The sequence below is a fragment of the Cardiocondyla obscurior genome, linkage group LG04, assembly GCF_019399895.1.
Source record: "Cardiocondyla obscurior isolate alpha-2009 linkage group LG04, Cobs3.1, whole genome shotgun sequence".
Taxonomy (NCBI): Eukaryota; Metazoa; Arthropoda; class Insecta; order Hymenoptera; family Formicidae; genus Cardiocondyla; species Cardiocondyla obscurior.
Window position 1 is genome coordinate 2,003,679 of NC_091867.1, and position 13,939 is coordinate 2,017,617.

Below are 13,939 nucleotides of genomic sequence, written 5' to 3' on the forward strand. Positions count from 1 at the left end.
GCGGTATCATCGCCGCGAACTACTTGGGGAGATTGTACGTAATATTCCATCGTCCATTTTATGGGGAGGTAATGTTTGCTATGGCCGGTACACAATGGAAGTCTGCAGGACCATGCCGACCTTGTGCACACAAGGGGGATAAAAGTAGCAGACTGTTGACTACGTCATATATAGACTACGGCCTAGGCGCAGACAATATTGTTAATAAGGCATTTACGATAATGCATAGATACTTAAAACAAACAGAGTAATACCCCCTATTCTCTTGGCGTACACGTCTTCGTTTCTTGGTTACGGGTAGTGCTTCTGGTAATCGCGTTTCGTTTGCCTAGCAAATACTCCGCCGTCTGCCCACCGGTTTTAGTCCTCTAATTTTCCATTCGTACCGTCTGCGACCATCCCCGAGGTATATAGTGATTTTAGCTTAAGAATTGCATAAGATGACGGCAAAAAAATAAGTCTACGTTGATTTATTATTTTTCTTTCTTATCATCTGAATATTCTCGCAGCACGGTAACGATTTCGTTCATCGCGGAGGATCAGAGTGATATTTATTTCATCTCTCTTTTTTTTTTTTTTTTATATTTTTGAGAATACTTTATAACGATATATGTAACAGCAAAATCTAGTTTATTCACGAACGTTGAAGACTTATTTTTAGCAATTTTTATGCTCCGCATGCATATGCATAAGTCATAATGTAAAATTTTAGAAACAACTATGCATATTTATCGCTGAAAGTGCCGCTTGAATGTCTGTCGAAAATTTTGCGAAGATAATCTACGGATACGACGGCGTAAATCTATTTGAGAATCTTATTGTGACAATTTAATATCTAAGTTCGAAGCCTGATTCATCATTTTGAGTCTTTGCCAAGCATGAAAATGGACGTGTCGAAATTATCTATTTCATGTCTGGCAAAGCGGTATCGGCTTGTATGTCGGAACGCTGAGTCGAGGGGCGACGACGGCGACGACGACGGCGACGGCGACGGCGGGCACGGCGCGTCTGAGAGATTCCATTGTCGCGGAACTTCAAATCGAGGGATAATGGGGATTGTATGCTGCTGAATTTCTATTCAGGCAGCCAGCAGCCAGCAGCAGCTCGTACGAGCCACTTCTTCCGCTTCGGGGACGGTACCCTTCCTCTTCTTTTGCGTTCTCTCGCTTGCCTCGGCTTATTGGATTCATCTCTAGCGAAGAGAATTTCGGAAAGCTTTCGAAAGTGGACCAGACTCTTGACCCACGAACGTGAAATGCACTGAACACACTACAACGCGAATCGCAACTAGCGTACATGAAACGATAAAAAAAAAAAAGGAGAGAAAAAAATGGATTTCTCATCCGAATAGCGAATATAACAACACCGAAACTAAGCGTGAACCTCTTTCTATAAATTAAACTTTGACGATGCAAATTAAAAGCAAAACAACTTTTCGAATTTTAACTAGATTAGGCACAAAGCTATATTTGCCGTACGGGTTTAATTAGATTTTATAATGTAATTAATGAAACCAGCAAAAGAGATCGTCTGTGCGATAAACGTTTTATAATAATTGCTGTAAATTACTATAAATATGTACGCTGGCTGCAATTCGTCTAACGTGTACTGTAAGGATTACATGTCGGTTTGTGTGTAAACGTGGATGGATCGTGTCCGGACTTGATTTCAGCCCGAGTCGTATATTGTATGGAACGTACGGATGTGTGCCGCGTGTATACGCATAAAACGAAACATGTTCTATGTGCATACGTGTCCGCGTTAGTACCGTCCATACGCTTCGCTTTTATATAGTACAATTGCAACTAAGTGCGATTTCATGTCAAGTGACCAAATCCAATTCTCTGGATTTTAATGCGACTCCGGAGCTATTAGGACGGAGTAAAGTAGGAACAATTTTCATTATCAATCGCACGGTGCCGTGACAGCGAAGACAAAGAAGAGGAAAGATTTTTATCGTCGTTATTTTTACAACCGAGTGTTACGATTATATTGCAAAATAAATGTTGCGAAATAAACGGAAAAAGTCAGAAAAAGGGGTCGATAGGAATAGGAAAACTGCGACCGATTTGCCGAAAACATGGAATCAGAAAAATATAATAGTAACGAATTCGGCGAAAAGGCCGGGAAGCGATCCGTGCGATGAGCCATGAGTCTATTATAAATAAAGCTATTGGAGACAAAAACTTACAATAAGTTTCCTCCACATCGAGAACGGTAGAACAGGTTTCAATATAAATATATAGAGAAATATTCTCGCTAAATAAAGTCCCACCCGATACAGATTTAAATAATGTCTTAAAAAACAGAAGGAGCGTTCAATGTTCAATATCAAGGACATAATTAAAAGTATAATCGACTCACCGCCCAGATCTGCGAAGAAAATTTCATGAAGAGCGAAAAATTCTTCCTCGGGAGGTATATCCACTTTACCAAAGCAATCGTTCTCAGGCCAGATCTCTCTGTAATATAATTTATTCAAACTTTTATTATCGATCCATAAAGTATAATATAATAGTAATATTACATATATATATATAACATTATTAATTATAACATGAGAGGAGTCTAACAATAACAACTTAATAGCGTGATAATATTACGCCATAAGTAAGCAGCTTTGATGTAGTACAGCAACGTAACATTCTCATATGCATAACTTATTACAAACTGTGCAAACTCCATATTTCGTAAGGCAAAAGTTTAATGTATCAAATAATAAACATTATATTATTTAAGATAAAAGTACAAATTAAAGAAAAAAAAAAAAAAAAGAGAAAAAGAAAAAAGAAAAAAAAAAATTAAACCGCAATTTTTAACTGCGTGAAATCGAGCAGAGCTCTGTAAAATATTATTTCAAGTTGTAATGATCTTTCTAAATTTCGATATTACTGGCAGTTCCAATCAAGCCACGTATAATATTTCGGATCATGTTAATAACTCCTGGAACAATGGATCATCCATTGTTAATAAGTTGAATGTGATGAAATAAAGCAAGTTCATTATCTCATTATACTATAAAGGAAGATTCGATAGAGTGCAGCGTAGCAACGCGATGAGAAGTCCGAGTGGCAAACTCAATGAGTCTCGTAGAAGGTTCCTTTGAGCATGAGAGCTTCACCACGATCTACACCAACATTGGACTCCTTGCGTCAAGTGCTCACACCCAACCCTCATTCTTCGCCGACCCACCTACTCTACGCTACCGTTACTGACACACATGCATCTCCTTTACAAAGTATCTGTGTATCTTAGGGCCACAAAGCAGAAAGTGCCACCGTGCTACCGTTGAACAAAGAAATAAGAAAGAGGCACCGTAAAGGAAAAGAAAGTTTTTTCAAAGATGAAAATAACAAAGGCGCAAGCTTCGATCTACGTATTCAAATTTCAATAAATTTATCCCCACGTACGTTAGTGCATTTTGAAATTGTTTTTCAAAGACTGGATTTAACAGTCGTGACATTTGTAAAATATAATTACATATTATCTCATACATACATATAGATTTCGAAATTAATTTATATAAAATTTTACTTCTCGTATAAAGATTGCTTAACTTTACTTGGTTAATTTGTTTCCACGCTTTTTTCTAAATCTCATAAGTCACAAGTTATTGGATTTTTAATATGCTTATGTTAAAAAAAAACAAGAACTATATTCAAGATAAATGCACGCTGGCTTAGTTGAGTCTGAGACATCTTATATATTTTATGAGAATCTGGAAAAAAGAGAACAGATGGTCATGTGCGGACGTGACCGGGAAACAAAGGTAAAGTCACGTCTTCAGAAACGCCCCGAAGAAATGTGTAGCTAATGTTGGAAGAGTTGAAAGTGTCCAGACAGCACCGGGATCGCGAATTCGTTTGGCTCGTAATCGTACTCGCGATCGGTTACCCCGCGAGCCATGTTCGCTCGCGGAAAACAGGGCGACGAATAATTAAAGTTGTAACTTACCGGGGCTTACGCGACACATTACGGGGATGTTAACTCCGACGACGATCATCCACGACGATCATCCACGACGACGATCATCCACGACGCCTCGATACGACGTAGACCCACGTAGACCTTACCGCTTTGAGATATTTCGAAACGAGAGAGCTTCTGCAGTCATCAACCGTCACCGAATAAAACTGCGTTCGAAAACTATGCATTCTGAGACGCCTTCGTAAAGTTTTTGAACGTGGCTGGCTTGCGCGACACATTACGGAGATATTAGTTCCGACGACGATTATCCACGACGACGATTATCCACGACGACGATTATCCACGACGACGATCATCCACGACGCCTCGATACGACGTAGACCCACGTAGACCTCACCGCTGAGATATTTCGAAACGAGAGAGCCTTCGCTACCATCAACTGTCACTGAATAAAACTGCGTTCGAAAACTATGCATCCTGAGACGCCTAAGCGACGTTTTCAAACGCGGCTTAAGTCGTCCAATGAAAATTTATGACGTCATCGCTGACGATTTATATTTCAAGAGCGCCGAGAAGTACTTCGCGTAATTTTCGAGACGAATAACAATGGTTTGATCGTAATGAACTGTTTATTTGAGAGCTGTGCGCGAGTGGTGTGTGAAATAACGGAGGCTGTGAGGAAGAGGTGACCTGGAGAAACGTGGATCAACCTGGAGGTAAGTTTAATAATTATATAATATAAAATTACCTTCGTACAAAAAAAAAGAAAAAAAAAATAATAAGCGCTCTTGTGCACACGGTGCATTTATATATTATTATCATATATATTATTAGCTGCGTTACTTTTATTTAAATTACCTCGTATACCATATACGTTACGGCACAAAGGATCAAAAATTCATCAAAATCCTACGTTCTTTGACCCTCCAACTCTCTACACGTAACACAATAAGCGCCGCCTTTGTTTGACAAAACAAAGCCCATAGACGTCCCGTAATTAACTAACTTACCTCAAGATTTTCTTTTGTTATTGAAGAATATTAAATCCCATGGTAAAAACATAAACGTTGCAAATGTATACGTGGATAAAGAGGCAATTCTTTGTCGATTTAAGTTATTATAAAATTATATTAATTGAAAACTAAACACTGCTAAAGTTTAAACGATCAGAATAGAGTAAAGATATTTCATCACAACCGAATCGATTTCACAAAATTACCATTTAGACATTAATTAATCAGCAACTTACATTATAAGCGAAAAATTATATAAACATTTTTATTGCTCCTAATAATTTCTCGCTTATTTCGATTTCAACGGAGAAATTAAAACCGTTTACTTGTTGCTTGGCAATTGTAGGTGTAAATGCAAAAGTGATACTTTAAATAAATACCAATAAACAACATTGCCATTCTAACACAAGTTCCATGGAAACGAGTTATTCTCCAGAAATCGATTCTCAAAATAAACGAACTTCTTACCTTGCAGCACGTAAAAGACCAACTGCCTGTTCCAGATTCCTCTGTCGCATTAATTTTTGTATTTTTTTCATGGCGTCCGCTCTACAAATCAAAACTAAAGTAAAAATCGTCGAACGTAGAAACGTACATTCAATTATTTCAACAAATGCCAGTGATACCGCAAATATTGTTCTATTTAAATATCGCAATGTTAACACATACTTTTGATCATCGATAGGCGTGTCTAAGGTAGCATCAAACGGCACCACCACAGGTATAACTGCGTCGCGCATAACAGCTGACAATTCGGGACCGATAATATCCCAACGTTCCTCCAAAGTAGGAGCTGTAGTTACGTTTTCCTGAGTAGGTTCTGTTTAAGGAAAATCGAACAATGTTGAAATTTAATTTTACATTAAATTCCTTTATACGATCACTATATAAACACCTTTCTTACTTTTTCTCTTTTTAAATTTTTTCCTCTTTGGCTTTACTTCTTGAACCACAAGACGCCGTTGACCTTTCTGACAGAAGTGTTGAAGCATTTTTAGAAATATGTGAACAGTCGTTATCAGATCCACTAGGTACTGCCTGAAAGAAGAGCGTATTGATATAATTATATTGTTTTAAGCCGAGTAAACTTAAACCGCCCTCCTGCCTTGTGACAAGAAATTAATTCAATCCCACTACTCGCGCATTAATTTGTCAATTTAGTTCAGGCAACGTGTGCTACCGCCATCAAAGCCAAAGTTTGACGGAACCGTCGTCCTGTTTTCGTCAGCGTCCCCGTAACGTCAAAGTAGTAGCAACGTGGCATTGCGGTACGTCGTGCCGCCCTTACATTTCCGTCGTGGAAATCCGCGCAAAACCCGTCAAACTCGTAGCAAGTTGAACGCCCACTGCCTTTTCCCATTTCGCCGGCCGGAAGGTCGATAAAAGTTGTTTATTCCGCCGAGGAATCGCAGGAGAGAGGAAGAAACCGGATGAGGGTGCGAGCTACCGAGACCAGGCGCCGAAGAAGAGAAATAGTCGAAGAGGAACGGCATCGGAGGGAGCCCGAGTGGCTTCCTGGCTGGTCGAACCGATTGATCCGAAAGTGAATCAATCTGTCTGCGGTAGATAAAACTTTCGGTAAGGAGTTCTCTCTCTCTCTCTCCTTTTTCCTCTCTCTCTCTCTTTTCTCTCTGCGTTGATCTACTCAATAGGTGTAAATGTGAATTACTCGACGTAGAATGACGCGTCGCATAACTTTTCGGTTATTCTTACGTTACGCCTGCTAAAAATCCGTGAGATTCCCCAGAAACTCGTAAAAGATTAAGAGCTTGTTCTGTTAAATTATAAATAAAATTAATTTATAGAAAGAGTAAAAAGCGCAACTGTAAAATCGAATGGTTTTTCTTTCATAATTTCTATTTATATATATTTTCTTTAAAAAATTTTAAGATCAAATTTTTGATGCGTAATTTTGATAAGTAATTGTGATAAAGCTACACGTTTTTCGTACAGTGGTAGTTACGATGAAATTCTATTCACTTACCGTGACATTTTAACCTCGTCGAAGCATAAAAGTTGAGAGAGTATCGTTTCCCGATATTCCACAACATAAAAGATATTGCTTTTAATTATCTTGCTGGATTTTCTAACACCATCATCTGTACTCTTATCCATAACCATTATAGTGTTAAGAAGCTCCTAAAACGTGAGATAGACTTTTATTAGCTATTTCCAACACTCGCACCCGGTGTTGATTACTGTTTCCTATTGCCTACCTGATATGCTTTTAATGCCAAATGCAATCTCCGAGACCAAAGTGGTATTTTTTTTTTATCAATTAGTATCATCTCATAGTATTGGTCCATTTGTCTTTGAACTAAATAAAATACTTCCGTAGATATAGTTTCACTAGAAAATAAAATAAAACAATAAATTTTAACTTCTATTTATTTATATTTAAATTTTGTATTTGTCTAAAGTTTTTTTTTTTTTTTTAATAGAACTTTTATATTTACATGTGTAAAAAAAAAAAAATTAGAATCAATCAATCAAAGTCAAACAACTCGTCAGTAAAATTTGATCTAACAGGAATAGAGAAGCATCTACATAGCGCATAGCGCAGATAACAAAGTGTAAACAATTAAAATTCAAACTAGATATATAGATTGTTTGAACGAGAAATGTGTAAATGTACAAAATCAATTATCTAACTTTATAATCTAAAGTAAAGTAAATAATAGCATAGCACTATTTATTATTAATAGTCATAAAAATTATTTTGTGACATAAAGTTAGATGATTCAGCTTATATGCGTGAACGCTGGAGAATTTTCTCTCCAGGCAAGGCTTGAAAGAAAGCGACGATGCGTAAAACGAGTTCGTAAACTGTCTCGCTTTCTGCCTCCTTAACCGAGGTATGCGACAATGTAGATGCTGTGAGAAAGTTGAGACGCATAGATTTACCTCACATATTTCACTTCAAACTTGTAATGTCGATTGAACTCCATGAAGAAACGCAAAGCCCACAAATAAACAGCCGCTTCCGCCCCTTGGTCATGAATATCGTTAATGAAGCAAGACTTGGTGAATCTCATTACAGGGTTGTAAGCACCGCTTAAAAATTCTATACAAAATTCCTTTAGAAAAAGTCGCACGCTAAGGGCAGACATGCGCTCCTCTTTGATATCTTGCAGGCCTATTTTGTTTTTGCGTTGTTTCACTCTTTTCTGTTGGAAAGACACGTATTATATATACTCATACATTCGTTAATTTTGTTGGTATAATTTACAAAACGTAACACGTGGGGTTACTTGATCGAACATATTTAAACCAATTTCGAGAAGATACTAATGAAATTAATAAAAAAAAAATTCCAACTTAATAATCGACTGATAAAATTTACCTTATTGACGCCAAATTCCATTGCTTCAATTTTTTTATACGGTTGGTGGCATATCATTTGGTTTTCTCCGATAGCTTTCATATTCTGCACAACATAAGTACCGCCGAATCGTGAATGCCTAATTGACCAAATAAAAAGTACGACATTAGAGAAATCAAACCAATTTGTAAAATCAAATGTATTTTTAAATTTTTCAAGGATGCAAACGTAGCGTATTTTAAAACGTGATATACAAGCATTTGGGAGAACGATAAATGTATGTACGTTTCAAGCACATATTAGATTTCTTATTTAGTTTTCGTATTTCCTTTCCTATTCGTCTCAATACGTGAATTGAAAAGGGAAAATAACGTTATCATTCGCTACTAAAAAGAGAATTGATTATTCAAATTCAATTTCACCCATGAGTCCCGAAGATTCAATCAATGGAATAGAAGACAGCTGTCAACAACAGAGTTTCCTAAATGATGAAGGCGCGCATCCTACTAACTTTCTCCTACTTCTTTTTTGCGAGAGAAACTCACACTTCTATTAGCCCCTTCCAACTATTTTTAAGGCATAAAATAAGCTAACTCCGCGAAAAGTTAATTTATCAAAATACACGAAAAGCATACGAATAAAAATCAAATAGTATTTAATTTGCGTTTAGCTATGTAGGAACGCTGAAACTTTTCCTTCACTGTGCGTATAATATTTCAAATAGAAGTAGAAATTCTTATAATTCCTGTACGAAAGTAACGTGAAAATAATAAATGGAAATAAAATAATAAAAATGATGCGGCGAGCACGTATACGGCGCAGCTATCCAATTTTGTTCCTATGTTTACTATTGCTATCAAAAAGAGATCTGTGTTCGTGACACAGCTAGGCGCTGCTTTATCGTTTTCCGATCAAATTATCTTTTCATCGATCGATAGAGAACACGCGGAAGGCGGAGGTGGGATCTTTTCACCGCACATCCAGTCCCTTTCAACTCGTAAAAAGCCTTTCGCAAAGACGTGGATGCGCGCATCCATGAGCTTCTGGAACGCGCTCGTTACAAGAATACGGCTCGCTTCTCTCCAACAAGTGGATAAAAGCTTCTATTCATACTACGGGTGGTCCTGCCTTAAAAACTGGGTCATATTCATTATACGCATATCGCATCGCGAACACACCGCGATAACTCCCAAAGGTATCTGTCAAGTAGGAATCGGCACCTTTTAGTCATCCCACTTTTATGATGACGAGCTTTTAGCAGTGGCCGCTCATTAAAGCGGTAATTACGCGATAGCTGGTCGCATTAAATGCATTCTCCCCAGTATCAAGGTAAAAACGTGCGGATAACACTAATGAGCGAATAAAACCGAATTAAAATCACAAATGTTACGACGCAATATCATCGTGTGATAAATCAACAAATTAAATACAAAAGAACTTTTAATAAAAGATTCTTAATTTCGCGAGTAAATCTTTTTTAAATACCAAATTTTCAAGTAAATACGTGCCTTATAAAAAACACCACTTTCTTTTCTTTCTCTTTCTCTCTTTCTCAGTTCTTCTTAGATTCATATAATTGTAACCTAAATTAAATTAATGTAATTTGTCTTTATTTTATAAAAAGTGTACTGAGTATCCCAGAATTTACGCACTCAGAGTGCACAATATAATTTGCTGCGTCAGATATCACGCACAGTAATTTTAAAATTTTTAGAAAATTAGTCCACATGGACGCGCCGCCCTTGATTTGTATGAAACTTTAAGCACAGTTAGCTTTAAATTACCCTCATTTAAAAACTACTGCTCGACGTAATTTTGCTGGTGGAAAAAAAAAGTGTTGTTTTTGGCACAAAAATGTATATACCATGTGCGCGAATTTTCAGAGCTCATATATTCTCATTACTTTACAAATAGATTAATAAACTTCTTGTTAATAAATAACATTACATATTTACCTAGATCCAGCATATTTTTTAACTTTGTCCGTTTTATCTCGTAATTCTTTTTGCCGTAAAGCTATAAGGCAAGCCTCGTCATTTTCCCTTTCGGTGGTATTACGTTGCAACCCAGATACAGCCAACAGACTTGCATTTTGCTCACGTAACATTAAAGATATGATCTAGACAAGTGAAAAAAAAAAAACTTTTATTTACGAGTAGCACATTATCAAGTAACAAACAATGAGTTCTTTGTGACTGTATTATTTTCAGATTTAAATATATTTTTAATATAAAATTATAAAACAATATAATAATTAATTATAAATAAAATAGTCTAACCTCTAAAATTTGCATGTGATATTGTTGTTCTTTATTATTACTGACAATAAACAACAAAATATCCACTATTCCTGAAGCGTGAAATGCAAATAACAGCTGCAAAAAGAAATTTTACATGTCACTTTACATAATTTTCAAGAAAAAAAAAAAATTATTTTAATATTAACACAATAATTCACCTCATCATGAATAGTAGCGTCGTTATCAACTCTTTTATTATTATCATTAGGTGGTACCTGCAGTACATTTCTGATGAAAACAAGTATCCTTTCAATTATCAACTCATTTTCCTCCCCTCTTTCTGTACCTTCCTATAAAGTAAAAGTTATCTTACAATCTCTACCTATTGCACAGGTATAAAGAACTTTTCCACTTACAATGTTAAGTAGATTCGCCAAACGACCAGCTACCGCTGACCACACATTCTCATCAGTTAAGGCTGCTTTATACTCTTGTAAATACAAAACAATTTGTTGATACAAACTGTATGTTGTTTTCTCAGTTGGTATTTGTTCATTGTAGATTAAAAATGCAGAACTCGTCAAATTAATCAGTAATCTAATTAAGAAAAATAGATAAATAATAAGTGATAAGTAGTTGCATCTTTAAATCATATTCAAGCACGAGAATGTAACGCCATTCATTTTAAATATGTATTAAACTGTACTTGTGCACTAACACATACCTCAATAAGACATCCCAAAGTTCTATATTCTCAACATGATGTACAAGAATCTTCACAAGATCTGTTTGAAGCAATCTACTTTGTCCAAGAAAGCGCCTTATAGTATGTGTATCATCATCTCTTTTAAGATACCTAATGAGATCCTTTATAACATCTGTCAGGAAATTGATTGTACCAGTCAAGCATTATCTAACCATCCCACTCAAGTAAAAAAAGTAGAACAAAGATAAATCTTTACCCAAAGAATTCTTCTCTAAGTGATAGGTAGTCCCATCAAAATATCCAATTACAGAACAAGTAGCAGTTAATTCAGCAGAAAGATGGTCCATCATCCTTGTGCAATCTAACATAATAAAAAGAAAAATATTAAAAAATTATTTAATATTCTGTTCTTAAAAATACATCTTATTAAATAAAAAAAAAATCATAATTGACTTGGTTGTTGCATAGCTACTTTGAGAATATTATTCGGCAGAAAAACACACTGACAACAGCAAAGTTATTTAATTTCAAAATCAAAGAGTTTATCTCCACCTCAAACATTTACCGAAACGTCGACTTGACGACGATAAATCCGTTTTACTTAGCAAAATATCCAGTACCGGTACCGCGCTGTCATCTAGGTTATGTCACGCGCGGGACAAAGTGTGAATTGCACATGTGAATTAAGAATCTTGGACTTCTCACAATACACTCGACATGGCTAGCAACGAGACGCGTTACCAAAAACGATAATTAAGTCACTGACTGCAGCTCTTCGCGAAAACCGGAAGAATCGTACGGGTGTATATCGTCAAACGCAACAGGTGAGAAAAGCGCGGGAACCGAGCGTCTCTCTCACCCTCTCGACGTAATCGGTCGCCCTCGTACTCGTTCGGTCGGGTGATCGGTCAGTCGTCCGTGTTCGACTCTTTCCGTCGCGGACTGGCGTCGACCGGTCGCGGCGTCGCAGCTCACAACGGCAGTAACGACTTGCGAATCAAATGCTGGAGCTCGAGAGTTAAATCATCGTCATTCATCTCGCTGCTTGATGGGCTACTTTGTTGCTTTTTGTAAGATTTCAGTCGAGTCGAGGCGGAGGTAACGCAGAGCGATTGGTACGACGATAGGGTAGAAACGTAAAAAACGCTGAATTGCCTGCGCGACACGTCGCTCGCGGTACGCGATAATTATTTTGTTTAACCGTTGCAAATGGCGTTCCGTGCTCACTCTCTTTCTCGAACATTTCAGAACGGCGGGCCAGGACTAACGACCACCTCGTCCAGGGTGGCTAGTAACGCGCAAGTTATTTCCCGTCATCGACGACGTCGAGATATTAGCGGATCACGGTGAAAACGCTTTTATCATTGACGAGTTGCGATCATCAATAGAAACGGAAAGTATGAATTCATGTCTTAATTAATATGCTCGCACTTTTTCTATATAGTAATCGATATTTATAGCGTATGATCTAATTTGTAAATAAAATAAAACTGCACGGTATAAACCGCAATAATCGTACGCGTTGGTTGCATACTGAAAAGACAGATATGGCATTTGCTGTGGCGACGGCGGCTGGCGTATGTACATGATACTAACGTGATGTGCGTTGAGCCACATACCAAGCACACAGTATGTATATGTGCGGCGAAGCATCAGCTGCCGAAATTTCAGCGAGAGAACAGCTTTACTTCTTCTTCGCTCCTCGACGGCCGAGGGAGATCGAAAAGAAAAGCCACCGTCGCCGCAGTAAACGCCTGATCTGCCTTTTTAGTATACTCGAGCTATTTTTCGCAAAGCGGTAAAATAAAAAAAAAATGAAACAAACTTTATAACAGTTATTCCGACTTTCAGCATACCTCATCTTGTATAAAAAGGAAGGACTAATGAAGTATCCGTTATCGTGTTGAGGCTGCGAGTTTTTCGATCATCCGCATGCTCGCAAGCTCTAGACATCCATTATGTCGTAATACGAAGCAGCGCTTTCGGCGAGCAATCTACTGATAGACGTCGTCCGCAAAGGAGGAAAATAAAGCCATAAATCCAATTTCACCGGACGGCAAGGATGACGAGAAGAGATGCCGCGAGATAGACGGACGGAGCAGTCGAGCGAGAAGGCGACGCAGCGTAGAAGGTACTACAAGAGATACAAAATATTAATAGAGTAATAGAAGTCGAGAGACGGTCGAGAAATGATGACCCGTGAAAGGACGGAAGGGGGAGAGGGGGGGGGAGGGAGAAGGCATGAGGTGCCGATGCGTTTTGATGGTCGCGACTGCACGGACATTGAACGGTTAATCGATATCATCGAAGGTATCCGGGTCATCGGGTTATTGGCCAGTCGTCCGCACCTGTCCGCTTATTTCGTCAGCGTCGCGTCAGTGTTCTATGACAGCACGCCCTATACATTTTGCGCTTTGTGACGCGCACGCGGCGGTTTTTGTGCCCGGGACGCCCGGAAAATTGCCCGAGAGCAGTCCGCTGCTCTTTTCGAATCGATTCCGACGCGTACACGTCGTCACGCCGCGCGATTTTGATATTTTTCCGCTTTCCCCCGTCGCTATTTCTCCGCGCGCTGCAACAAACGCTACTTCGCAATGCGAGCGTTATCTAATTTACGTGTATCACGAAAGAACCGAGGATCGTACGAGTTATATGATACAAAACCTCCCACGACGTGAAATATGCTCTTTGGTTCGTGTACCAGACCGATATTTAAACGGGGAAGCTGATG

General features: G+C 38.0%; 1 protein-coding gene and 1 long non-coding RNA gene across 8 annotated transcripts in view; one reads left to right on the forward strand and one right to left on the reverse strand.

The window, feature by feature from the left end:
* The window catches only part of Timeout (circadian regulator timeout), a 103,294-nt gene extending 90,141 nt beyond the window's left edge, over positions 1-13,153 (reverse strand). For 2 of the 5 annotated variants that reach the window (XM_070654901.1, XM_070654898.1), the window contains exons 1-15: positions 11,774-12,095; positions 11,465-11,569; positions 11,227-11,380; positions 10,919-11,099; positions 10,721-10,852; positions 10,542-10,637; positions 10,218-10,381; positions 8,284-8,401; positions 7,845-8,107; positions 7,157-7,289; positions 6,925-7,079; positions 5,845-5,978; positions 5,610-5,760; positions 5,409-5,489; positions 2,365-2,462 (exon numbers count right to left, since the gene is read on the reverse strand). In XM_070654901.1, coding sequence (XP_070511002.1) covers positions 2,365-2,462; positions 5,409-5,489; positions 5,610-5,760; positions 5,845-5,978; positions 6,925-7,079; positions 7,157-7,289; positions 7,845-8,107; positions 8,284-8,401; positions 10,218-10,381; positions 10,542-10,637; positions 10,721-10,852; positions 10,919-11,099; positions 11,227-11,380; positions 11,465-11,558 — 1,954 coding nt within the window. In that variant the 5' untranslated portion in view covers positions 11,559-11,569; positions 11,774-12,095. Of the gene's footprint in view, positions 1-2,364; positions 2,463-5,408; positions 5,490-5,609; positions 5,761-5,844; positions 5,979-6,924; positions 7,080-7,156; positions 7,290-7,844; positions 8,108-8,283; positions 8,402-10,217; positions 10,382-10,541; positions 10,638-10,720; positions 10,853-10,918; positions 11,100-11,226; positions 11,381-11,464; positions 11,570-11,773; positions 12,096-13,064 lie in introns of those variants that run through there. The other 3 variants (XM_070654900.1, XM_070654902.1, XM_070654899.1) reach the window with 3 other exon arrangements.
* LOC139101636 (uncharacterized) overlaps positions 12,191-13,939 on the forward strand; it is a 54,524-nt gene continuing 52,775 nt past the window's right edge. For all 3 annotated transcript variants that reach the window (XR_011545596.1, XR_011545594.1, XR_011545595.1), the window contains exons 1-3: positions 12,191-12,384; positions 12,457-12,605; positions 13,060-13,339. This is a non-coding gene — a long non-coding RNA (uncharacterized lncRNA). The remainder of the gene's footprint in view (positions 12,385-12,456; positions 12,606-13,059; positions 13,340-13,939) is intronic.